Genomic DNA, 24,971 nt, shown 5'->3' with positions numbered 1-24,971 from the left:
GGTCTGGGGCAGGCTGGAAACACTCCTGGCTTAGCCATGGGTCTGGCTGACCGGTGACTGGATGTACGGGGATGCCGGAGGTCACAGCCAAGGGCAATGGTACCCCGGTCCTCTCTCCCGTTCTTGGCAAGGCCTCAGGGCGGCCTGCACGCCAGCCCAGCCCAGCCTGGCCCCCAAGTTTCCCTTCACTAAGACTCTGGGCACGCAGCTGACCCCACCACCAGGACAAAATGCCTTGGTGAGGAGGACCTTGCACCCAGGTGAGGCCAGGGCTTGATCACGCCCCACACACGCCCGAAGGACACCCAGCTCTTCTCTCGCCAGCCTTCCTGGGAGCTGAGACCCAAGAGAACATAACCAAATGGCTCGTAAACAGTTGCCTTTATTTGTCACTTATTCACCTTCACTCAGTTATGCCGTTTTGGCATCCACAGTGACAGTCCCCTGGAAGCTGGGGTCGGCCCCCCCACCGCGGTCACGGACCACGGACCACGTGGAGCCCCACCGCCGGTGCTGCAGGGAGGCAGTGAGTCTCGCTCAGGACTGGGTCTGACAAGGCCACGTGTGAGCTAGCTGGTGGAGTGCCCTGGACTGGAGGGGGGTCGACAGACCTGTCGGGCCCAGCCTGCTTCTGCTGCTGACTTGCTGGGGGGGCTGTAGGCGGGTCACTTCTTGCCCTTGGTGGGTCTGTTTCCTGGTTAGCGCTGCTAGTGAGGTGTCCTAGGAAGTCGGACTTAGGTGGTGCCAACTTTGCTGCCGCTATGGAGTGGTGACTGTGGCTCTGTGCTTCAAAGGCCACTGCGTGCCTGCTGCTGGTGGGATCCCAGGTGCTCCCTGCTTAGAACTGGGGCATCCTCCAAGGAGAACTCCTCAGGCTCACAACACCCGACTGCTATCCCTGCTGCCCAGCACTGCCTGTCCCCCAAGGAGCCTCCCGACAGGCCTCAGAAAAGGTTCTGATGCCTACAACCTAGGTCTCGATACTACAAACACAATTCACTTTAGACACAATCATGAGTCTTTTCATATCAAACGCTGGAGCAACTTACTAAAAACAAAACAAAAACCTAAGCTTTCTGACCCAGATTTCACCACGGATCTGGGGCCTGCACCCTCCTCTCTGCGGGGCGGTTCTGATGGAAGTTGAGAGGAGACGGGTGGCATCTGGTCATTTACTTTACATGCATTTGGGTCGTAGGCACGATAAAAAAAGTGCTAAAAACACGATGGGAAGTTCTCAGCCTGGGAGGTAGCGGTGACCTGTGAAAGCTAGGCTGCCGTCTTTCCCTCCAGGGGCTAGTGGGAGGCCCGTCCAGCGACAACCAGAAGGACTGGACAGACACACATCACTTCAAGGCTCCTCCATACAACGTCCACTGGGCTTGGCCGAGCGCACCTCTATTAGGCTGGCAAATCCTGGCCTCGCTCACTTGCTCAGAGGACGCAAACCGATTACAGACAGACGTGAGGGAGCCAAGCAAAGTCCATGCTTTTCAGCCTCAAAGCCCGACCAGAATCATCAACCAGAACAGCCAATAGGCACATGCAGAAAAATCAACAGATGGCCCAGTAGGGTCTTCTGGAAACCTCATCCCTTTCTCTTTTGGAAGAGGCTTGCTCCTAAAAAAACTACTTATAAAAAGGGAAAACAATGGTGTCTTCCAGAGAAACAGTTTGAAGCCAGATATTCTTAGCCCTGATTGTGACAGGGACTCATGACCGAGTTCCCCACGTCCACCAGAAAACATGATTTGCTCTTAGCCTCATGCCCTATGGCCACGACGGAGACACTGCCATGAGGTTTGTGCTTTTTAAAAAAAGACATCCCCTTGGTGGGGGAACAGCTCAGACCACTGCGGCCGCCTCCGGCACTGAGCAGGTGCAAAGGTTAAAACAAAAGTTACATGGACACTTGGGGACATTTACCATCCCCACCTCTGGCAGTCAGCTCAAGAAATCTCTCTTCTACTGTTCTTTTTTGCCAATGCCAGAATAAAAAGCAAAATTTCAAACTTGAAAAATTCTAGCACTTTACAAAGTGGAATGAAAGAATATGAAATTCAAAAACATTATTAAAAGTCCCGGTGCCACGGCAGCACTCCCTGCGATGAGCACCCCACAGTGAGGTGTCATTGTTCCCCTCCCTTGCAATTCCATGCAGGGCCCCTCTCCTTGGTCCAGGGAGACTTGGCTCAGAACAGAAGCGCGCCCATGCTGCCGACCTCGCTCTGCTCCTTTACGAAGATTTCAAAGTACTGGTAGATGATTGTGACTGCCAGCAGGATCCCGGTTCCAGACCCAATGGCGCCCAGGAAGTCGGCCAGGACGGAGAGGGCCCCGATGCACAGCCCACCGAAGGCTGCAGCTGTGGGGATGTACCTGGGGAGCAGGGGACGCATCAGCCACGGGCCACCATGCAGACCCGTCCCCCAGGCTGGCCATGGGAAGGGGCTGGGCCATCCGATATGCCTGCCGCTTATTAGGAACCTGACTCCAAAGTCACTCTGCTACCTCCCTACACCTGTACCTACGCTTCGATGGCCTAGACTAGGGCTGTGCTGTCCAGTAAGGGCCACGTGAGCTACACGTGGCTAATCGAATGGGACTAGTCCAGACCAAGATGCTGAACACATCACATGAGGTTTTGAAGACAAGAATGTAAAATACCTCATTATGTTTTATCTTATGTCATCTGCAAGTTAAAATGACATTCTAAACATGTTGATTTAAATAAAATATCATTAAATTTAATTCAATCAGTTTCTTATTACTTTCTTTTTAAGATATAACCTACATACAATGTTAGTTTCAGATCTCTCTCTACCTTTTTTCTGTGGCTAGTAGAAAATTTTTCTAAGTGGTTTGCAATCTATTACAACCGGAGGTGATATAAATCTAGAGGCCTCAGAAGAATCTTATGAAGAAACTGAATGAAATTGCCTAATGCTCCTGCTAGAGATCTGAAAACCACCTGAAACTTGCAGCACTGGCTTTTCCCTTGGCTGCTTCCTTTAGGTGAGGCAGACAAGCCTGGTCTGCCATCTGACCTGGTCAACAGTTTTATGGGAACACCGCCTCCTTCATTCGTGTATGTACTGTCTGTGGCTGCTTCCCAGTGGCAGTGGAGGAAACAAATAGTCACGACAGGGGCTGATGGCTTGAAAAGCTTGAGATACTTAGTACTGGCACCCCCGCTGCCCAAGAGGCAGCTCCACGATAAGCAAAAAGGAGGTGCAGACGGCCAAGTGCTACATGAACACCCCAAGGCCCAGCCTGGAGCTTTCTCCTCCCCCATACCCTGACACCTAGCTGTTCACCAAGTGCTTTGGCCAGCCTCTTCTCTGTGTCCCAAGTTCCTGTGGCACTGGGGACACCTCCCATCCCCAACTCCCACAGCAGCCTCTCGGCGGTCAGCCTCCTCTCCTTCTCCTTCTGATGGGTCTGCCTGTAGCAATGAGCTCCTCAAGGGATCCTGGGTGCTGCCCCTTCTCACTAGGCTCACCCTGCCTCGGTGCTCCTCTGCACTCAGGCACCAGCCCCCTGGACACAGGCGTTGGGGGGCAGTGAGGCCTGTGCCCCAGGGGCTGGCTCACAGCCCACACTTTTCCCACACCCTCTTGTGCTCTCCGGTCGTGTGCTGCTTCTCGCTCCCTGGCGGCTGCCTCTTCAAGGAGAGAGACTATGCATTTATCCTTCTAGCCTGTCTCCAGCATCTAGCAAGCTCATCAAGAATTAGAGACATGGGAGTCTTTTCTATCCTGTTACCTGAGGGTAGGAGTTAATGACAGAAATCCCTAAGCCAGATCCAGAGGCCTGGTGTGGAAGGAAACCACAGAGCAGAGTCTGGGAACTGGGAGGCCAGCACTCACCGATTGAGTTCATGGACCATGGAAGTCTCTCGATGGCCCCTCATCACCATCTGCTGTTCCTTCAGCTGCTTTGCAACCTGCATGACGCCCACCAAGGAGATGATGTTAGATCTGAAACCTGAACTCCAAGAGGAGGCAGAGGGCTCCTGGTGGGACTCTACACTCCCAGCTTTCCCTCTTCCGCACCCTCAATGCTCACACAGGAACTCTGTGCCGCAGTCACGTGACAAAGCCTAACCACACATGGCGGCCCCAGCTTCCCGAACCGAGCCCCAATTTACCACGGGGCTTTATCTTTGGCCACTGATGGTTCAGTGATGAGGATGAAACCTCTGCGGTGTTCACAGCCTGCTTTCTTAGCAAGAGGGTTAGTTAGAATGACACCCCTCAGACCAGTCATGGGTCAGGACTATTCCTTCCTGGTCTAACCACCTCTCTAGAAACTTCCTGTTACCTATACTTACATCTTTGGCAGAGGAGCCCGAGACCTCAATCCAGGTTTTGGAGAAGAACGCACACGAGCCGAGCATGAACACTATGTACACCACAGCATGGACAGGGTCTTCTAACACGGAGCCAAAAGATTCTGGAGGGGACAGGTAGTAGCAAAGGCCACCCACTGGGTACGCCCGTGCTGGGCCCCCGGAAGAAGTATCCTGGAAAGGACATGCAGAATGATTGTGAGGGCCACTTCTTAACATCTCAGCATCAGGACAAAAGTAGCTCTGAGCAGATAACAAAGATGACGATTTTGCTCAAGTGCCCGTAGTACAGTTCCTCACCGAGAAGGGAACTGAACGTGCTGGATTTGTACTAGGTATGACTGGAAAATATCTATGGGTGAAATACTGGGTCATGAGCAAAATGCATGGAGGCACAACATGCAAGCTGCTCAGGTGCTAAAACTGATGGCCTCAAGCAGCCATACTTACAGACCAGGTACCCAGCAGGCTGACCAGCAGGTTGCCACTGAAGCGGGCGGACAGCATCTGGGAGATGACGTATAGGTTGGACACCAGGGCGGATTGCAGGATGATGGGGATGTTGGAAGTGTAGAAGAGCTTGATAGGGTAGGTGTTGTACTGGCCTCGGTAACGGGCTGACTTGATGGGCAGGTCCACACGGAAGCCCTGAGAAGCCAAAAAGAGAATGCCTTTCACTGCCTCATCCGGCCCAAGGCCTAGAAGCCCAGCCCAGCAGGGGACAGTGCCAGGGAGCTGGCTCCAAGCTTCGGTTCCAGGGCTCTTGATCGTCTGCCTCACCCATCTCTGCATCTGGGAGCCTATGAACAGAAGGCTCCCAGAAATACTGGCTTAAAAATGCACCAAAGCCCAGCAGAGATCATCCCATTTTTGTCAAAACCCAAAGTCCAGTATGTTATAGCCACGTCTGTGTAGAATATACAGAAAAGCCTGAAGGACACATGCCCAACCTAGCAGTGTTTCCCCGCCTATGCTTTCAGTGGCCCCAAGATGATGCCACTACAGCACCTGCCTCACACTCCAGAATAGCTGTTCAGGAGGTTTCTAATCAAAAGCAGAAAAGCCAAGCTTTTTAAGAATACAACCTCCCCCTCTGAAACCTCTGGAGGAAGAGTGTCTTTTTCACAAACTCCCAGTGTATAGAACAGGGCTCAGAATATCTAAGATGTAAAATAAAATCTTCATGCTTCAAATGCAAATACTTGCCAAGCCCCTAAAGAGTCCGCTTGTTAGTAATGAGGCATCTCAGTCTTAGCCAAAGGAATGGAACTGTCTGCTCCTCGGACAAACCATTTGCCTGGTTTAAATACCTTTCCAACAAGCATTTAACAAGCGTCTCTCAACTGCTGTCTCTTCTTGTCAATAAATATTAGAATACAAAGTAGCTGATCAAAAAATACAAAGATTAATTCGACAACAGAAAAGCAATCAGCGGTTCAGGTCTCTTGTTCAGAAACAAATGACACACAGACTAATGATTTGAAAGGTAAAAGGAAGGCCTTTCCCAAGATGAGGTTCCTGCAGCAATGAGGATACAAATTTTGGGGAAGACAGAGACGAGGTGTTACAGTTTGCTTACTGAATTTTCACTTCTCTTCAACTAAGAACTTAAAAATATAAATATAGTTTCTCTATCTGCTGACGGGCTCAACCCAAAGAAATACAATTCCAGAAATGTTAGCTCTGCCTCAACTGCGCTTAGTTCTAGCAAGTCCCGACTCAGTAGGAGGCACCTGTCCCGCTCGCACAGGACCTGCATCCTTCAAATGCCATCTCATTTCAGTACGAGATGTGGTGTGGGTGTGGGACCTGTACACCAAGGCACTATGACACTTCAATGCAGACAGTCAAAAGTTGCCATGCTGAGATCTGGGCGCACCTGAAAATAGATCACCACTGCAAAGACAAAGATGGTGGCGATCAGATTCATGAGGTTGGGAAGATTCTGGCGGTAGAAGGCCTCTCGAAGGGCTCGGACCTTGTCTGTGCGTGTGGCCAGGAGATGGAACAGTGCAATGATGGCGCCTTCGAATTCCATTCCTGTTGGCGAAGGAAGACATGAGGCAAAGAAACAAACCACCAACTAAATTTAGCTCTAAAGATCTTAGTGGCCAAAAATAGTAAGTCCTACCATTCCCAGAAATGAACCATAACCACAGGGAGAGAGTTCTCTCCTCCCTTCTATTTCTTTTGTAAAGATTGCAACTTGCAGAAATGGGCTCCTCTACCTTTTGGATTAATTGATCTCAATTCTTTGAGTCAAGGGCTATCAGCTATGCGGCATGACATGCAATTACAAAATCATAAAGGCAGGGTCGGCTGAACTCCAGCGGGACCTCCGCCCAGGAGGGGGCTCCACGCTGCCACATCCTCTTCCTGGAAATGCTCCGGCAGTCCGAGCATCAGCAGCTCCAAGGTGCAGGCCACCCCTTACAAGCGGGGCTCGGGCTCTGCTCCCTACACCGATGGCCAAGTAGAATGGACCACATGTGTGCCCACCATCTGGCAGATCCAAATTGAGTTTACGCCCTTCCCTGAGAGGGTGTGGAAGGAGGCAGGCCAGTAACAGAGCCAGAAAACCATGGCCGTGAAGCCGACTGAGCTTACCAGAGGCTGAAGGAAGAGTGAGAATAGGAATTTGACCTGAGGCGCAAGCAGCAGAGCTGACAAGTGAGAGGACCCTGGGGAGCACAGGGCATGAGGAAGGCCTAGAATTTTTTTCTTTTTCGTTCTTTCCTTATTTCCTTCTTCCCCATTTTTTTTTTTTTAAGATTTATTTATTTGATACAGAGAGCAAAAGAAGCCTGACACAGGCCCAATCCCAGGACGCTAAGATCATGACCTGAGACAAAGGCAGAGGTGCCCTGAGGTATCTCAATTTAGGAGAAATTCATCTGAGTTAAACAAACAAAAGCTAAAGCAAAAAACAAGAGCGCTGCATTACTGCATCATCTTTGCTAACCCAGGACATTCTATCTCTTGACTGAAGTCTGGCACACACCCATGAGGCTAATGCCGTGTCTAGAGCCAAGGTCTCCAAGGGCAGGTACAGGGGTAGTGGTAACAGCAGTGGGAGTTCTGCCTTGAGGCTGTCCCGCTATGGCATTGGCTCAAGTTTCTACCATATGACACCTGCTGCTTTTCCTGGACTATCTCAAGACGACACTTTAAACCAACTATCTAATGGGTACCACCACCAACCTCTTCTGGAATGTGGGTTCTCCGAAAGAGACATGCTGTGCCACCTGTAATTCCTCACCTCACCCCGATGCTGTCCTCAGTCCCCTCTCATCCCTCCTCCCAGGCTCGTGACAGTAGTGTCCTGTCTTCCCAGTGTACAGGGTTCAGGGATCTTAGAGCTGGAGCCAGGACAAGCGCTGACTTTACAGAGGATGATGCTGGGGAAGGATGAATTTGTCCCTCATGCCCTCTGTCAGCACCATCCCTACCTACCCCTAGGCCCCCAATCTCAGCTCTGACTCCTCTCCCCTTTAATTCCACACCGGCCTTGAACACCAGCTATATTCCCACCTCAGGGCCTCTGCACCTGCCTCTTCCCTCCACATGGGACATCCCCCCCCCCACCTCCAGTTGCAAGGCTCTCTCCCCTCTGCAGGACTTTGTTCCAACAGGGAGCGGCGGCGGAGGCTGAGAGGCGGTCTCCCTGAACCCCCAGACTAAGCCCATGTCAACCGTCCCGGCATTCCCATCTCTCTCTGCCTTGCTGTCCCCCGTGGTGCCTGCTGTATCACCTGACATGGGGAGCATCCAGCTCACTTCGTACTCCCAGTGCTGAGTATGGCCCCTGGCCCTTCAGAGGTGCTGGGTATGGGTTTGCTAAAAGAAGGGCAATGCCAGGGTTAAGCTCTAATTCTCCTCTTAATTTTTAACATAATCGTTTCTCAAAATTCACCCCTGCTGCATCTCTGGGAACAAGACAGAGCTTCTGAGTGCTTAGAGGTACTTCAGGGGCAGAGGCACATCTGTACCTGTACGGTCCCTGCTACTGCCATTTGCCCAACGAATGGCAGGCTGTTCTCCAGGCCTGAGAGGGTCAGGGTCACGAACATGTTTCCATGTGCACAAATCCACACTGCAGCAGGGTTCCAGGTGTGCTGCCATGCTGACTTCTCAGCCCTGTGATCTTCAGGACCTCTGCCCTCCTCTAGGGTTCAGCAATCGTGACCCCAGTCTTCCCTACTCCTTCGCCCCTCAGCTCTCATGACAACACTTGCTGCCCACACACATGGCTTGGCGTGAGCCTTCTTGGCCGTGCCTTCTCTCCGGCTTAGTCCCAAACACTCCCAGTTGACAGTGCCACACTTCTATTTCAAAGCCACAAACAACTTTGCTCTTTGATTTTCCATCACCCTTGAAAAAAACCACCTCCTTTGTCTTGTCTCTTATATATTCTTTTCTCCTCATGCCCTCGCCCTGTGCTTCCCATGAAAGGCTGGTTTGTCAAAGTTGAACAACGGAACAGCTACCGGGCTGTGTTGTCTGCCCATACTTCCCTTCAATCCAGGATGAATCATTCCTTCCATGCTCTAAGCCCCACTGCCTCACTGGCCTGCTCCTGAAAGAAGGTGGTGCCTTGGCCTTTACTGACTCCTCCTCTTCTGGTCCCCCAGCCCCCACTCCAGTATCCCTCATTCTTCAGGGTGCCCCCAGGCCAGTTATAGTGACTGTCTTCACACACCTGAACCCCTACGACCCCTCCTGCCTTTTCACACTCATCCCTAAAATCACCCTGCCTTCCAACCTCTAGGTTCTCCCAATTTGTGCTGGATTTCCTAAAATTCCAGGAAGTGCCCAGGGAGGAACCAAGTTTGCTCCTGTCCCCTCCTCTCTGAGGCTCTTCTCACATTTCCTATGTCAAGCTACACTTTTCCTTGTGATCTATTGGGTGCATGTAGCCTTCATTTGTCCAGGGACCTACTTTTGAGTCTCACTAATGAGATCATGTAGTCTCTGGAGGGCTAGGGACTGTTTCCAGCAACATTCAATTCAAAAAAAAAAAATACTCAAATATGCATGAACCTGTGTTTCTCATGGGACTCTTTGGAGTAAATAACATATTTCATGGTGAAAAAAACTTGATTTTCCTAATACATCATACTTCCCTAAGTGCTTAGAAAGTTTTATTAAAAACACTCCCTGTAACAAGATTCCCCTTCTTTGTAGGCATATAACATAGAACACTTACATACAACATGCATCTACTTTGAGCCAGGCATCATAGAATTTTATGTTATTTCTCATTGATCATGGCACCCACCACGGCTCACAGTCAGAGGAATGGGCCCAAGGCCACAAAACTATCATCAGCAACATTCAGGACTTAAACCCAGTGAGTTCCAAGCTCAGGCCTCTTTCCCAAAACTGTCCCTTGCATGACCAAGTGCACTGGTTCCAGAATCTCATTTTTAGAAAACTATTCACTATGAGTGACTGCCAGGATATATAAAGATGAATGTGTGAGGATGTGCACTATTTCACTGTTGCAACAACAGTGAAATCAACCTCAATGTCCATCACAAGAAGACTGGTTATAATAAATGTTGCTTCATCTGTGCAATGGAAGTCCATGCTGTGCTGAAGAAAAGGGAGGCATAATTATGTATTCCAGCATGGCAAATGTCCATGAAATATTCACATGAAAAATTAAAGTTATACACCTTTATGAGCATGAACCTACCTATGATTAAAAAATTCTGTAGAGGTTACTTTAAAAAACAAAAACTGCAGATACACACAGGAAAATCAGAAGACAGCAATGTCCACAATAGCCAAACTGTGGAAGGAGCCTCGGTGTCCATCAAAAGATGAATGGATAAAGAAGATGTGGTTTATGTATACAATGGAATATTCCTCAGCCATTAGAAACGACAAATACCCACCATTTGCTTCGACGTGGATGGAACTGGAGGGTATTATGCTGAGTGAAGTAAGTCAATCGGAGAAGGACAAACATTATATGGTCTCATTCATTTGGGGAATATAAATAATAGTGAAAGGGAATAAAGGTGAAGGGAGAAAAAATGAGTGTTCCCACTCATTTTTATCAGAAATGGAGACCAATATCAGAAAGGAAGACAGAACATGAGAGACTCCTAACTCTGGGAAACGAACTAGGGGTGATAGAAAGGGAGGTGGGTAGGGGGTGGGGGTGACTGGGTGACGGGCACTGAGGGGGGCTCTTGATGGGATGAGCAATGGGTGTTATTCTATATGTTGGCAAATTGAACACCAATAAAAAATTTATTAAATAAAAAAAAGAAATGTTATCAATTAAAAAAAAAATCAGAAGAGATGTACCTAAAACTAACATAATCCTTCCTTGGAACAGAAGAACTTGTTTCCTGCTTTGTGCATGTTGGTACTCTTTACTAAACCCTGTCCCCAGGGAAGGCCAGGGCCCTTACCTCTGCCGGTGTTGACGGTGGTGGGGCTGAACGCCTTCCAAACAATGGTCTCGCAGATGTTAGTGGCAATGAAGAGGGAGATTCCAGAGCCCAGGCCGTACCCTTTTTGCAGAAGTTCATCCAAAAGCAAGACAATTAAGCCAGCAACAAAGAGCTGTAAAAATTTAAAATGAAAAGGGGAAAAAAAAAAAAAAGAAATCCAAACAGACTATGTATTACTATTCTTCAAGGGCCTGGGTCCTTCCTTCTGCATTAACGAGCTTCTCCAATCTAAATGCTAGAAGCAGAGCAGACCTCAGAGAGTAGAGCCTTCCTCTGGTGAACTCAGAAAGGTACTCTGGTTTCTTCTCATGCTTCTTTTATGCATGCCTCAGATTTGTTATTGGGGCAGTCTGAGTGTGAGGGGGATACATCAGAGCAGCAATTACCTGGATGGTGATTAACAGGCAGATTCCAGCACCCATTTCAGAAGGGTCTCCGTACATTCCCGTCATCACATATACGATGGACTGGCCGATGGTAATGATCATGCCGAATACTGGAAATCACAAGAAAATGGTGTTCTCAAGTGGGATGCCACACGGTTCTGGAGAGAACAGTTATGGAACACCTACTGTGGCCAGGCACAAAGGAGGATGACAGGGATGAATATGGACACTGCCCACAAGGAGCTGGGTCAGGGAACACTCAGCAGGCCCCGTAGCCAAAGTACAAGAGAACTCATATGCCTTCTAACATTAGCCTGCAAGCTCTTCATTTTCAGCGTCTCCTAAATTCACCTTCCTTTCACTGGCAGCAGGAGAAAGAGCTAAAATGTACTAACTGGGATGCGTGGGTGGCTCAGTCGGTTAAGGGTCTGCCTTTGGCTCAGGTCATGATCCCAGGGTCCTAGGATCAAGCTCTGCTTTGGGCCCCCGGCTCAGCGAGGAGCCTGCCTCTCCCTCTGCTTCTCCTCCCTGCTTGTGTTCTCTCTGTCAAATAACTAAATAAAATATTTAAAAAAAAAACCCAGAAACATACTAATTTGGTTCTTATGAGAGGTGAGTCTGGGCACAAGGGAAGACGACATCCAGACGTATGTGATCTGGTGAGTGCCGATCTGTAGCACCCAAACTCTGGTCAGATCGCTTGGGCTCTGGAGAGCTCCTTGGCTGGGCCTTCTTCAGACCCATCACCCAGGTCTGGGTCCAGAACGCTGAACATTAACTCTGAGATGAAGTGATCCCTTCCCAGCTTGTAAGTTAATGTGCTTTTAAAGGAAAAGCCTCACAATGCAGTCAATTTAGTTACTAGTCCCATTTCCTCAGCCATGAAGCTCTTCTGGCTGAAGAGACAGTTTCCTTTCTGCATGTGTCTTTGTTTCTTGTAGCTCATTAGACTCTGTTGTTTGGCACAATGGAATGCACAGGTTTTTACTGGTTCCACAATACTAGATGGATTTAGGATTCAGTTTCACCTTTTCTGCTTAGTTTGCACATAACATACAACTTTACTTCAAAGTGTCTATCAGATAATTTCCATTTGAGTTTTTAAAAAAAGTACCTAATAAAACTGATGCCTTAAAACAAAAATTTCAACAAACCGTCCAAGACCAAAGAGAAAAGAAAATAGCTGATCTGTGCTTTTTTTTTTTTTTTTAATTTTTATTTATTTATGATAGTCACAGAGAGAGAGAGAGAGAGGCAGAGACATAGGCAGAGGGAGAAGCAGGCTCCATGCACCGGGAGCCCGACGTGGGATTCGATCCCGGGTCTCCAGGATCGCGCCCTGGGCCAAAGGCAGGCGCCAAACCGCTGTGCCACCCAGGGATCCCTGATCTGTGCTTTTGAAAAGTAACATGTATCTATTTTTAAATCCTGATTTGTGCCTGAAATGGACAAGTTTGAACTGAGTTAGTCTTTCTCACTTGGTCACTTACTGACCAACTTCAGAAGATCTGTAAAACATGCTGGTGTGGAGGAAAACATGGCTGTGTAGGCAACTCTAAGTGTCATTTCCTAATTAATACATTTCACTTCACAGCCAGAGGCCGCACATGGTTAATTCGGAGGACTGGTTACTATTACCAGTAACACGTTATTTGCTATAAAGAAAATGCCATTATTAATCTCACTTTTACAGATGAAGAGACTGAAACTTCAGAGCAGTCATCAAACTCTGTCCAATGACAGAGCCAGGGAATAGCAGAGCTGTACAAGAGGATCCCTTTCTCCTGAGCTGAAGCCTTTCAAACTCCCAGAAGAGAGAGAACACCACTTGTTGCGTAACTACTGTATGCTAGGCACTGACAGAAATTTTACACACACTCTTCAATAGAATTCTCACAACAACTCTGAAGTTGTCCTTCAAGTGGGTAAGGAAATTGTGGCTAGTGGAGGGGGAGATCTCGAAGCCTTGCTCCTTCCCCTTGATCACACGGCATCTCAGGCCCATGACACCCTCCTCCCTGCCTTGTCCAGCCTGTCCAAGTGCTCCCTCACTAACACAGCCCACAGTACACCTACAGGGTTGGTGGGCCAAGGAGGTTACCATGTACAAAAAAACCTGTTTTGATGCCCTCAACCTGACAGCAAATTTGAATTCTCACCTACAGACATGTGAACATTATTCAAAATCTCACTTACACTTCTGGGCTCCATTGAAGAGGGCTCGGTCTTTTGGGGTGTCACCAACTTCAATTATTTTGGCACCAGCCAAGAGCTGCATGATGAGGCCAGAGGTGACAATGGGAGAGATACCCAGCTCCATCAATGTGCCTTGAAGAAAGGGGAAGGCAAAACACAGCCAGTATGAGCTTGGAAAAGCAACACATCATTAAGAAAATGAATGAGCAAAATTTGACAGTGTACCATGTATACAACTCTAGTTTCAGTTTGCCAGCAGCATTTAACTTCGAGAATAATCCCAAAATATCAACAATTAGAGTATAATTCAATTCATTCTGTTCAGTCTGCTAGGCAACATCTTACTCTGTTTAGGAAGTCATGTGGCATTTAAACAGATGACTGCTTTTAAATTCAGTCCAAACATATTCATTCTGGTTTTACAGAGATAAGAAAGGTTCGTCTCTTCATCACTTAATAAGAAAGGATAACATTCAAATAATTTCCAAAGTTTGGAAAGAAGGTCTCTACCATTATATCTAGTTGTGAATAAACCTCTATTTCCTTTATGCTAAAATGAACTATACTTCCAACTGATTTAGAACTTAATTTGAACTATGTTTAAAAAGCGAGTTAATCAAAAGCAGTATCAACATAAACATTCAAAATCCTCCCCTCATAGGTAACGGTTTAGAGTATACAAAACATCGTTATGTATTTTTTTTTGGACATGTATACATAACCTATAGATATGAAAAAGATGTGGCTTGGAAATAAATCACACATTCTAAAGAATGTTATCCAAACAGGAGAAAGATCCGTACAAATGTCATCATTTCAGTTGTTTAAAAAACATTCTAGTTTTTCCATGTTCTTTTTATCCTCTACAACCTAGACTTATCTTGTTATTACAGGTTTTGTGTTGCAATAAATGCAATTCTGAATGTGATGATATGAATTGGGCATCTGCTCAGGCTATTCAGCACAGCACACGAACTTTCTTCCCTAAGACTCTCTGAATTCCACATAAAGCCAAAGCCTGTAATTTAACTGAAGGAGGCCAGTCAAATCCACATTGCAGAGAGGTGCGGATGGCCAGAGTCCTACCTCTGTTAGAGGCCAGAATCACTCTCATCCAGTAGAAAGGGTCAGCTGAATCTGAAGACATGATACCAAACAGGGGGATCTAGAAACAAGCAGAGAAAAAGAGTCAGCATATTTACCTCCAGCCTGCTCTCATCCCCACCCCAATTCTGGAAAGGGAACTGCGCTTACCTGGCAGCATACTAAGAATATAAAGAGGGTAATTGCAGTCCATAGCACTTTCTCCTTAAACTGAATCTATAGTGGAAGAGAATACATTAAGGCAGTTATTTACATTAGCAAATTAACAGAAATGATGAATCGGACCCCTTTCTCTGTTCACCAGAGAAGTGAGCCTTGAACACGCCAAACCATGCACCAAAAACAAGCACTGAAACCTAAATCCGTGTATTGCATGCTTTCTACACACAAAGCAGTTAAGCAGAGACCTTCACATGTACCATCTCACTGGATCCTTGTATCACACAGTGTTATCTTTACAATAAGAGAGAGTCTTAGGAAAGCTAATGTTTCCCAAATCCCACAGCTGAAATGAATTTTGAGAGCAAGCCCTCTGCTCTTAACCACCAGCATTAACAGTTTGGGATCAGACCCCAGATCAAACAATGTTGCAACAGCAAGGAATTCCTAACCCAGACCAGTCCTTACAATCAGGAAATGATCACTTCTCATTCAAAAAGGTTTTGAAGTTGATAAAACCTTGCAATTCTGTAGTTGACTAATTTGCAACGTGTGATAGGATTGACAGTGTACTTGCTATGAATTAAGAGTAAAACAACATAATAAAAAATACTGGGCGGGGGGGGGGGGAGGCAAGGAGAGCTGCACCTTTAATGTACTCACTGCCTACTAATAGCACTGATACTTAAGGCTTTTCACATCTCTTGGGTATATAGGTAAGCCAGGTAACTACTGGGCATCATTTTATAGATGGCTAGCAAGTGCCATCAGAAAAATCTAGAATGCTCGCCTTCTGGTACCACATAGCACTGGCAGCTTTTCCGGGTGTTCTGCCTCTACAACTGACTGCCTTCCCTACTACTTGCTGCCTATCCTACAAGAAGGGCTTGAAAGAGCTTAAAAACAACGTAATTATTGTGCGGACTGAGGATTTTTGATACCAGAAATACTTCTGAGCAACAGTGTTAAGTGAACAGAATTGTGCTCTGGAAAAGTACTTTTTAACTGGAGGGGAAGACAACTCTGAAGTCTACGTGGGCTCTGAGTCAGTCTGGTTTTCTGGTCAGAAGTTGAGGTCTTCCGTGACTGTCACTTTAGGCAGGCCCCAGCGAGACTGCTACACAGAGGCGGTGGGCACCCAGGGTCAGATGCTCCACATGAAGCTGGGGTGAGCTCACAGAACCCCTCTTCCTCTGGAGAATGCTCCCCTTCCCACCTGTCATCTCATGGCACCAAGAATTAGGAGGCCAAGGGAAGGCAACACCACCTCAGGCTAACCAGAACACAAAGGCCTATGCTGGAAGGATTCGTTATAGGGAAAAAAAGCAGCCAATTTTCACAAGACTTCTCATTTCTTAATAACCAAGTCTCCTCTCCCGGATGCAGCCAAATTCACAGCAAAACTTCAAAGTTCTTTATGTCAGGCCTGTCTACATTACCTTTGAAATAGCTTTTGAATCCGTCCTTATCTCCTAGCCCACCCAGACACCCTCTGTTGCAAAAGCCTCTAAAACACTCTAAATTTTACCAACTTCCAAAACATTTTCTAATCAGCTGGCCCTTCCCCTGCTCCCCATGACCCTTCAGGTTCTAACAATACAGAACTACAGCTAACACCCTCCCAGCTGCTCGTCTGCTTTGTGCACTGTATATTCCTTATACCTCAAGTTCCTTTCCCTCTCCTCAAAAAACTTCTACTCTTCCACTAAAACCATCAGCAACCATATCTTCCAGAGTTAATCCCTTCCTGAGCCACTGCTAAACTTACTTCCATTGCTCCATCTATCACACTCACTTACAAGGGCAAGGTCAGACAGCTATTAAGAGGTTTGTGATGACTGGGTCCTAGGCTCGTCTACCTACAGAGCTGTACCCTTTCTATTATGCTGGGGGTAGGGCTGGAGGGAACAACTTTGTATTTTGCCCATCAAGGGTAGCGTGTATGTGCAGCACTTATACAACATGATTATAAATTAAAAAAAAAAGTAGACTTCAAGAACATAAATGTCCATATTGATGTCAAGTAAGGTATGTATATGTGAAAGCATGAATAGCCTGAAAAAAAACCTAGAGACAAAAATATTTTACTATTCATTCTCTTGAATGCAAGAATCTAAATAAAACTTCCTCGTTGTTTAACAGCTTCACTAACATTGGCAACACTCACTATCCTGGGCTGTAGCAGTGTAGGAGCAGAAATTATGATAAAGGTTCTACATTTTTATCTTCTCATGTTTTAATGTGTCTGCTGTAAAAAGCAGCATTCACAAAATGCCTTTTTTCTCTGTACCATTTATGGAGACTGTCACAGTCCTAATTCATTTGTGCAGGATGAAGTGACGTAGCTTTAGCACATGCATACTAAGAGCTTCCCCTGGAAAAAACAAAACAAAACAAAACCAACCACGAAGCACTGCTGTTGGAGGTGAAGAAGTAAAGGTAACTCAATCCGGGTGCCCTGAAGCTGTGAGGCCTCATTCATTCACGGCAGAGATCCACTTCTGGGACAGGGCGAACTGGAGGCTTTGTTTGCTGGAGTAACAGCCACAAAAGATGCTCCAAATAAAGCACCATGGTTTTCGTGGAAATTCCCACACAACCAGGTCACCTTCCAACAAGCCCAGGAGTATACACAACTACACTCCAGGAGGGAGGGATGGGAGACAAGTTTCCATCTGGCCTGTGGAAGCCATTTTTAATTGTACTGTAAACTTCCAGCGCCCTGACAGTTCACCAAACCTTCTTGGACAGCGATTTGGGGAACTTACCTTCCTCTCCGGCTTCTGAATCTCTGGCAGGATGACACAGAAGGGCTTGATAACTTCCAGAAATTTGACTTTGATGGGAGAGACAAAAGCAGAGTTAGGGCACGTAGGAACTCTCCCCCCCCCCCTGCCCCCCGTCCCTGGGGAAGCCTTCGGCCCAGGGTGAGGACGACTCGGGGAGCAGACCACGGGGTCGCGTGGGACCCCCTCCCAGGAGGGAGGGCCGGGGCGCGCGGGGATCCCCCCACCGCGGAGGGAGGACCGGGGCGCGCGGGGACCCCCCCCGGAGGAGGGAGGGCCGGGGCGCGCGGGGACCCCCACCGCGGAGGGAGGGCCGGGGCGCGCGGGGACCCCCCCGGAGGAGGGAGGGCCGGGGCGCGCGGGGACCCCCACCGCGGAGGGAGGGCCGGGGCGCGCGGGGACCCCCCCGGAGGAGGGAGGGCCGGGGCGCGCGGGGACCCCCACCGCGGAGGGAGGGCCGGGCGCGCGGGGACCCCCACCGCGGAGGGAGGGCCGGGGCGCGCGGGGACCCCCCCACTGCGGAGGGAGGACCGGGGCGCGCGGGGACCCCCCCCGGAGGAGGGAGGGCCGGGCGCGCGGGGACCCCCACCGCGGAGGGAGGGCCGGGGCGCGCGGGGACCCCCCCACTGCGGAGGGAGGACCGGGGCGCGCGGGGACCCCCCCCGGAGGAGGGAGGGCCGGGCGCGCGGGGACCCCCACCGCGGAGGGAGGGCCGGGGCGCGCGGGGACCCCCCCCACCGCGGAGGGAGGACCGGGGCGCGCGGGGACCCCCCCACCGCGGAGGGAGGACCGGGGCGCGCGGGGACCCCCCGAGGAGAGGGGCGCCTCAGTCCGCTGGGACCTGGGCGGGCCCAGGGGTGGCCACTCGCCCGGACCGGTGAGGGGAAGGGGGATCTGAGCCTTCCCGGCGTTGCCGGGGCTGCCTGGGGAACTCACTCGCCATGGCGGCGGCTGCTCGGACTCCGGGTCCCGCTCCTGCTCCACTCCGTCCCAAGCGAGGCGACGCTGCCCGCGGCCCAGCCCGCGCCGGAGAGCTTCACCTCCGCCGAGAGACACGTCAGTGCTAGCACCGCGGCGAGCGGCGCGGCGCGGCGCGGGGCGGGGCCGGGGGCGGGCCGCAAGCGGCTTCCGCTTCCTGCCACGCGCTGCGGGCCGTGGCGCGGCGCCGCCGCCGCCTCCGAGACCACAACTCCCGGCATGCCCCTGGGCGCCTGCGGCCTCGCGGGAAGAGGGTGCGAGACGCCGGGCGGGGCACGCCGGGATCGGAAGCGTGTGGCTGAGCCGCCCTGCCGGAGCCCGGGCGTGGTGCCCGTGCGTCACGGCTCTGCAGGCTGGGCGCGTGCGGGCGGGTGGAGAAACTGCGGCAAAGGGCGGAAGCCTGCAGCCCCGCGAGCCGGGCGGTGTCCCCGGTCACTTCTGTGCCCTTCCTAGTTCCTAGACCTCTGAATCAGTGGGTAGAGCGTGAGCTCCTTTGATCAGGAGCCAGTGTCCCGGAGAAAACCGAAATGCCCAGCTGCTAGCAGGTGCCCGGCTGCCCAGGCCAACGGAACAGCCCCGATGGTTGAGTCATTCAGCAAACCCGGAGGCCTGTCCGGGCACGGGGTGTCGGAGATGACTCCTGCCGGGTCCTGCCATCTGAGGACCCCCGGGATGAGTTCCTGGAGAGACAGCCGGGCGGAGAACTGGGGCAGCTCGGGGCCTCCCGGGAGAGTTGCTTTTGTGTCAGACCTTGACGGATTCCGGCGACAAGAAAAGAGGGAGGAGGTGCTCCCAGTTAAGGAAGACTTTTTGAGCAAGGCTTGGCGTTATGACCGCCCAAGATCTGTGCTGGAAGGTGCCCTGTTTGGCTGGGCCATAGCCCATGTGAAGGGGAAACAGTAGGATTTAATGTTCGTGGGGGATAATGATTGGGGCAAGGTATGCTAGACGGGAAGTTTGGAGTTGATTTTCGAGCCATGTATAATTACAGGGTAGCATGTGAGAAGTATAAGAGAAACGAGACGCTTTATATTGTGGTCAAGAGGAAGAGGAGGTGGGCGACGCTGGCTGGGGATTAGAGAAGGTTTCAGGGAGCTAAATCATGACCTGCACTGATGTAAGTTGGAGGTGCAGATGTGGCAAGATGCTTTTTTGTAATATTAATTTAGGGATTGCTATTTTTCTTTTTCTTTTTTTTAGATATTTTATTTATTTATTCGTAGAGACACACAGAGAGAGACAGAGACACGGGCAGAAGGAGAAGCAGGCTGCATGCAGAGAGCCTGACGTGGGACTCGATCCCGGGTCTCCAGGACGTGGGTCTCCAGGATCACGCCCCGGGCTGCAGGCGGTGCTAAACCGCTGCGCCACCGGGGCTGCCCAGGGATTGCTATTTCTTTTTTTTTTTTTTTAAATTTTTATTTATTTATGATAGTCACATAGAATGAGAGAGAGAGAAGCAGAGACACAGGCAGAGGGAGAAGCAGGCTCCATGCACTGGGAGCCCGACGTGGGATTCGATCCCGGGTCTCCAGGATCGCGCGCCACCCAGGGATCCCGGGATTGCTATTTCTATTTGCACCCCCCTTTCTCCCATTTCTAGGATGTAGCCAGGTTTGCAGATCTTTGCCTTAGGAAGTTTGATAGGACAGGAAGTTTTTTTCTGAGAACCAAACCCGGGGGCGGGAAATTACAATGACTACCAGAGGCAGGCAGGTAGCTTCAGTTAGTGAAGTGGTCCGGGTGTGACATCTCTTGATATCCATCCCGCACACAAAGAAGTGACCATGGACTATTCTTGCAGAGCTGCTTCTGAAATGCAGCCCCATCTTCCGATCCAGGACCCACTGATAATTTCTTTCTTTCTTTTTTTTTTTTTATTTCTTTATGATAGTCACACAGAGAGAGCGATTTTTTTTTTTATTTCTTTATGATAGTCACAGAGAGAGAGAGAGAGAGGCAGAGACACAGGCAGAGGGAGAAGCAGGCTCCATGCACCGGGAGCCCGATATGGGACTCGATCCCGGGTCTCCAGGATCGCGCCCTGGGCCAAAGGCAGGCGCCAAACCGCTGCGCCACCCAGGGATCCCCCACTGATAATTTCTTCTGGAGTTTTGGTCAGAGGCTAAAACTGGCAGCCCCTGGACTAAATCCAGCAGGTAGACCAGAGCTGATTTCACCTGGATGTGCAGTACACATCCTGCACCATACTGATGATCAAAATATTGAAATACTTAATGGTAAATAGTATTATAGTAACTGTGGTAAATGTTACAATTAGTTAATATAAATTTTTTTTTTAGTTAATATAAATTTTAATGTAAACTTACTGGTGGTAGTTTTAGGATTACTAGTGAGATTGAAAATGGGCCTCCTGGGATCCCTGGGTGGCACAGCGGTTTGGCGCCTGCCTTTGGCCCGGGGCGCGATCCTGGAGACTCCGGATCGAGTCCCACATCGGGCTCCTGGTGCATGGAGCCTGCTTCTCCCTCTGCCTGTGTCTCTGCCTCTCTCTCTCTCTCTCTCTGACTATCATAAATAAATAAGGGATCCCTGGGTGGCGCAGCGGTTTGGCGCCTGCCTTTGGCCCAGGGCGTGATTCTGGAGACCCGGGATCGAATCCCACATCTGGCTCCCGGTGCATGAGCCTGCTTCTCCCTCTGCCTGTGTCTCTGCCTCTCTCTCTCCCTCTCTCTGTGACTATCATAAATAAATAAAAAAAAAAAATTAAAAAAATATTGGGATCCCTGGGTGGCGCGGCGGTTTGGCGCCTGCCTTTGGCCCAGGGCATGATCCTGGAGACCCCGGATCGAATCCCACGTCGGGCTCCCGGTGCATGGAGCCTGCTTCTCCCTCTGCCTATGTCTCTGCCTCTCTCTCTCTCTCTCTCTGTGTGTGTGTGACTATCATAAATAAAAAAAAAATTTAAAAAAATAAATAAATAAATAAATAAAAATTTAAAAACATTAAAAAAAAAAAAAGAAGTAGGTAGAGCTTGGATAAGTGGAGCAGGTGAAAGGGTATTCCAGGCAAGGTGATTGGCAAAAGCAAAGGCACAGAGGCAGGAAAGTATTAGAAGTATTTGGAAAATAGCAAATAAAGGACCCTATGTTTCTTGGATACCATAGAACAAGTACAGATTTATTAAAAAAAAAAAAAAAAGAAAATGGGCCTCCTAATATAGCTGTAATTTACGATGTAGCTGTATCCAATATATAATATAGCTGTGTCCAAGAAATATTCATGACATAGTTTGACCAGTGTCACTGATAGGACTGGCTAAGTTGCTCATGTTAACAAAATACTAATTACTTTAGGAGAATCACTGGCTTAAAATAATTTTATTCTCGGCACTTTGTAATATTTTTGAAAGTAGTTGAATATGTATTTGCTTAAGATTTTATTATAAATTTTTAAAAACAAATACCTAGAATGAAGAGAGAAAATCTTGATAAAAATTTTTAAGACTTTTAAATATAATAAACAAGAATCCTGTTAATCTGCAGAACAAAGAAGGAATTATAATAGTAGTGTGTCCCAACCTGAGACCTGTTTTCTGTTTTTGATGCTGTGCAAGAATCTGCACAAAATGAAACTTGTATTAAATAAACTCTGTTGGGACGTCTGGGTGGCTCAGTGGTTGAGCATTCGCCTTCGGCTCAGGTCATGATCTGGGGGGGTTCTGGGATCGAGCCCTGCATCGAGCTCCCTGTGCAGAGCCTGCTTCTCCCTTTGCCTATATTTCTGATTCTCTCTCTGTGTTCTCTCTCCTGAATAAATAAATAAAATCTTTAAAAAATAAAAATAAACTGTATTATATAAAATCTATAGTTTTGGAGTGAAAAATAACTTGATTTTTTTCCAACCAATAATTTGATTTATTGCTAGTGTCAGAAATGTTGGATGCAAATAGTGCTCAAAATGTATGTGTTAAAAGATTAGAGTACTAAGTGTGTACTTCATCAGGATGGTGTTAAAACTTGTCCAAGTGCGGGACGCCTGGGTGGCTCAGCGGTTGAGCGTCTGCCTTTGGCTCAGGGTGTGATCCTGGGGTCCTGGGATCGAGTCTCACATTGGGCTCCCTGCAGGGAGCCTGCTTCTCCCTCTGCCTGTGTCTCTGCCTCTGTGTCTCTCATGAATAAATAAAATCTAAAAACAAAACAAAACCCACTTGTCCAAGTAAAATCTTTGGCACTATATACTTTGGCCATTTTAATCAAAGTATTTAATAGAATTTCTAAATAATGCTATTGATAGGGATATGGGTACTATGAACCCACTCGTTATAAAACATAGTTGAGAAAACAACTTTTTGGAAAACATAAATCAAGGCAGTTCATTTAATTTTTTACTTACTAGATTAGAAAGGCATACTTAGGACCAGCCAGATTGGAACATGCGTAGGGCAAGATATGTGGGAAAGGGCACAGAAGTCTCCAGGTGGGCCTCTGTCCCCAAATCTATGCTTCACCAACAGGGAGGCTCTCCAAACCCTGTCCTTTTGGGTTTTTACAGAGACTTCATTACTATTGGCATAATTGATTAAATCATTGGCCACTGGCAAATGTTTCAACCCTTAGCCCCTCTCTCAAGGCAGACAATTTTAAATCACCATCAGAGAAACTTCATTTGTTTTACTTAAAGATGTTTTAATAATTTACTTAAAATACATATGTCAAGATTTTGAAGATAATGGTTTTTGTTGATCTTAAGGCATTGAGAGCCATATTTTATACAATGTATTGAACCTTCTTGTGGGCAAGAAAAATAATATTCACTGAAAAATACTTCCATAAAGATGTCATTGGAGTATTTTACAACAATTAAAAAAAAAGCCATTGGATTTTGTACAAAAAGTACCACTTTAATATTAGAGTCTGGGGTTTCAGCCAAAAGTTTAGAAAAAAATTTGGATGTATTTACTTGGCACTAAGTTATCAAATTTAATTAATTTTGGATAAAGCAATACGAGATATAAGTCAAGCAAGTCTCATATTTTTCTCAATATGCTGTATTTACTATCACACATCAAAGATCAGAAAGAACTGCAAATTACATGAAGAAATTCAAACCTTGATGGACAGCTTGAAGTGCTGCTAGAGCTTCAAAAGCAGTTTGGAAATCAGTAAATTCTGTATGTTCACTGTCATGGAAACAAACAGAGTGGTTAATCATTTCAAAAACATGTTTAAAGCATTTTGGCCTTAATGAATATTTTCCCAAAATGTCAACATTTCTTTCAGCTTAATGAGAAAAATGATTTAATTATTTTAGCTGATATTTTAATGAACTATAGACGAAACAACAGAATGTATGTAAACTGTCATAGTCTGTTTGGGTTGCTATAACAGAATACCACAGACTGGGTGATTTATAAACAACAGAAACTTATTTCTCACAGTTCTGGAGGCTCGAAGTCAGATAGGGTGTCGGCATGGGGTGGGTTCTGGTGCGAGCCCTCCTCTAGGTTGCAGACTGAAGACTTCTCGTTGTGTCCTCACATGGTGGAGAGCAGAGCAGAGGAAGCAAGCTCTCTAGTGACTGCTTTTTTGTTTGTCTTTTTGAGAGAGAAGACAGTACAAGTGGGGTAGGGGACAGAGGGAGAGACAGGCTTCATGCCCAGTGCAGAGCCCAACCAGGGGCTCAATGTCACAACCCTGAGATATCACGACCGTGAGATCATGACCTGAGCCACAATCAGGAGATGGATACTTAACTAACTGAGCCATCCAGGTGCCCCTCTCTAGTGACTCTTCTTTTTTTTAAGATTTTATTTATTTATTCATGAGATACACACAGAGAGGTAGAGGCAGAGGGAGAAGCTCCCCTGCAGGGAGCCCAATGTGGGACTCAGTCCCAGGACCCCGGGATCAGGACCTGAACCAAAGGCAGATGCTCAACCACTGAGGCACCCGGGTGTCCCTCTAGTGACTCTTATAAGAGCATTAATCCTTACAACCTCTATCTTATGACCTTATCTAATACTATTATCACGTTAGAAAGAGGAGTAAGGCTTAAATATGAATTTTGGGGAAACATTCTGTCCGTAACCTAGACAAAAGTTAGAAGTGTATTTCAATAGAAAAACTGCCCAACAGATCATATGAAAAGAAATTTGAGGACAAAAGTGAAAAATGTAATGAACTTTCAATTCTTTGAATTTACTGAGTCCTGAAATTTGGCCAACTGGTTGGTACAGTCCCACAAATGAGAGTGAACAATGGGGCAGCCCTGGTGGCGCAGCGGTTTAGCGCCGCCTGCAGCCCAGGGCGTGATCCTGGAGACCCTGGATGGAGTCCCACGTCGTGCTCTCTGCATGGTGCCTGCTTCTCCTTCTGCCTGTGTCTCTGCCTCTCTCTCTCTCTCTCTCTCTCTGTCTCTCACGAGTAAATAAATAAAAAATCTTCAAAAGAAAAAAAAGAGAGTGAACAATGAAGCCAACTGGTTAAAAGGTATTTCAACAAACGATTTTTTGTGATTTAGTCACTAGAGAAATACTGAATATATAAAAGCCTCAGACTATAAGTCTGGACAATGTTTAAAT

The 24,971-nt window shown here is 48.0% G+C and overlaps 1 protein-coding gene across 2 annotated transcripts; it reads right to left on the bottom strand.

The window, feature by feature from the left end:
• Nucleotides 1-364: 364 nt before the first annotated feature.
• On the bottom strand, nt 365-18,547 carry SEC61A1 (SEC61 translocon subunit alpha 1). Of its 2 annotated transcripts, none has more exons than XM_055343970.1 (12): nt 18,386-18,547; nt 17,432-17,499; nt 14,655-14,720; nt 14,487-14,565; nt 13,401-13,532; nt 11,205-11,314; nt 10,777-10,930; nt 6,231-6,391; nt 4,802-4,999; nt 4,334-4,525; nt 3,870-3,946; nt 365-2,379 (listed from the first exon to the last, which is right to left on the bottom strand). In XM_055343970.1, the coding sequence occupies exons 1-12, from the start codon at nt 18,390-18,392 to the stop codon at nt 2,193-2,195; spliced, it is 1,431 nt and encodes a 476-aa protein (XP_055199945.1). In that variant the 5' UTR covers nt 18,393-18,547; the 3' UTR covers nt 365-2,192. The 2 variants fall into 2 exon arrangements, with proteins under 2 accessions (XP_055199945.1, XP_055199944.1); XM_055343969.1 differs by lacking the exon at nt 18,386-18,547 and adding an exon at nt 17,068-17,195.
• Nucleotides 18,548-24,971: the final 6,424 nt, after the last annotated feature.

The sequence above is a fragment of the Nyctereutes procyonoides genome, unplaced genomic scaffold, assembly GCF_905146905.1.
Source record: "Nyctereutes procyonoides isolate TBG_1078 unplaced genomic scaffold, NYPRO_anot_genome, whole genome shotgun sequence".
Classification (NCBI taxonomy): domain Eukaryota; kingdom Metazoa; phylum Chordata; class Mammalia; order Carnivora; family Canidae; genus Nyctereutes; species Nyctereutes procyonoides.
Note: the sequence above shows the minus strand (reverse complement) of the source record. Positions and strands in the feature narration are given on the sequence as shown.

Coding starts and splice junctions, on each gene's coding strand:
- SEC61A1 (XM_055343969.1), bottom strand. CDS start 17,145: ATGAATGAGGCCTCACAGCTTCAGGGCACCCGGATTGAGTTACCTTTA. Junction 14,721..17,067: donor TCCAACAGCAGTGCTTCGTG/GTTGGTTTTGTT, acceptor CTTCCACTATAG/ATTCAGTTTAAGGAGAAAGT. Junction 5,000..6,230: donor CAGTGGTGATCTATTTTCAG/GTGCGCCCAGAT, acceptor TTGGCTTCTCAG/GGCTTCCGTGTGGACCTGCC.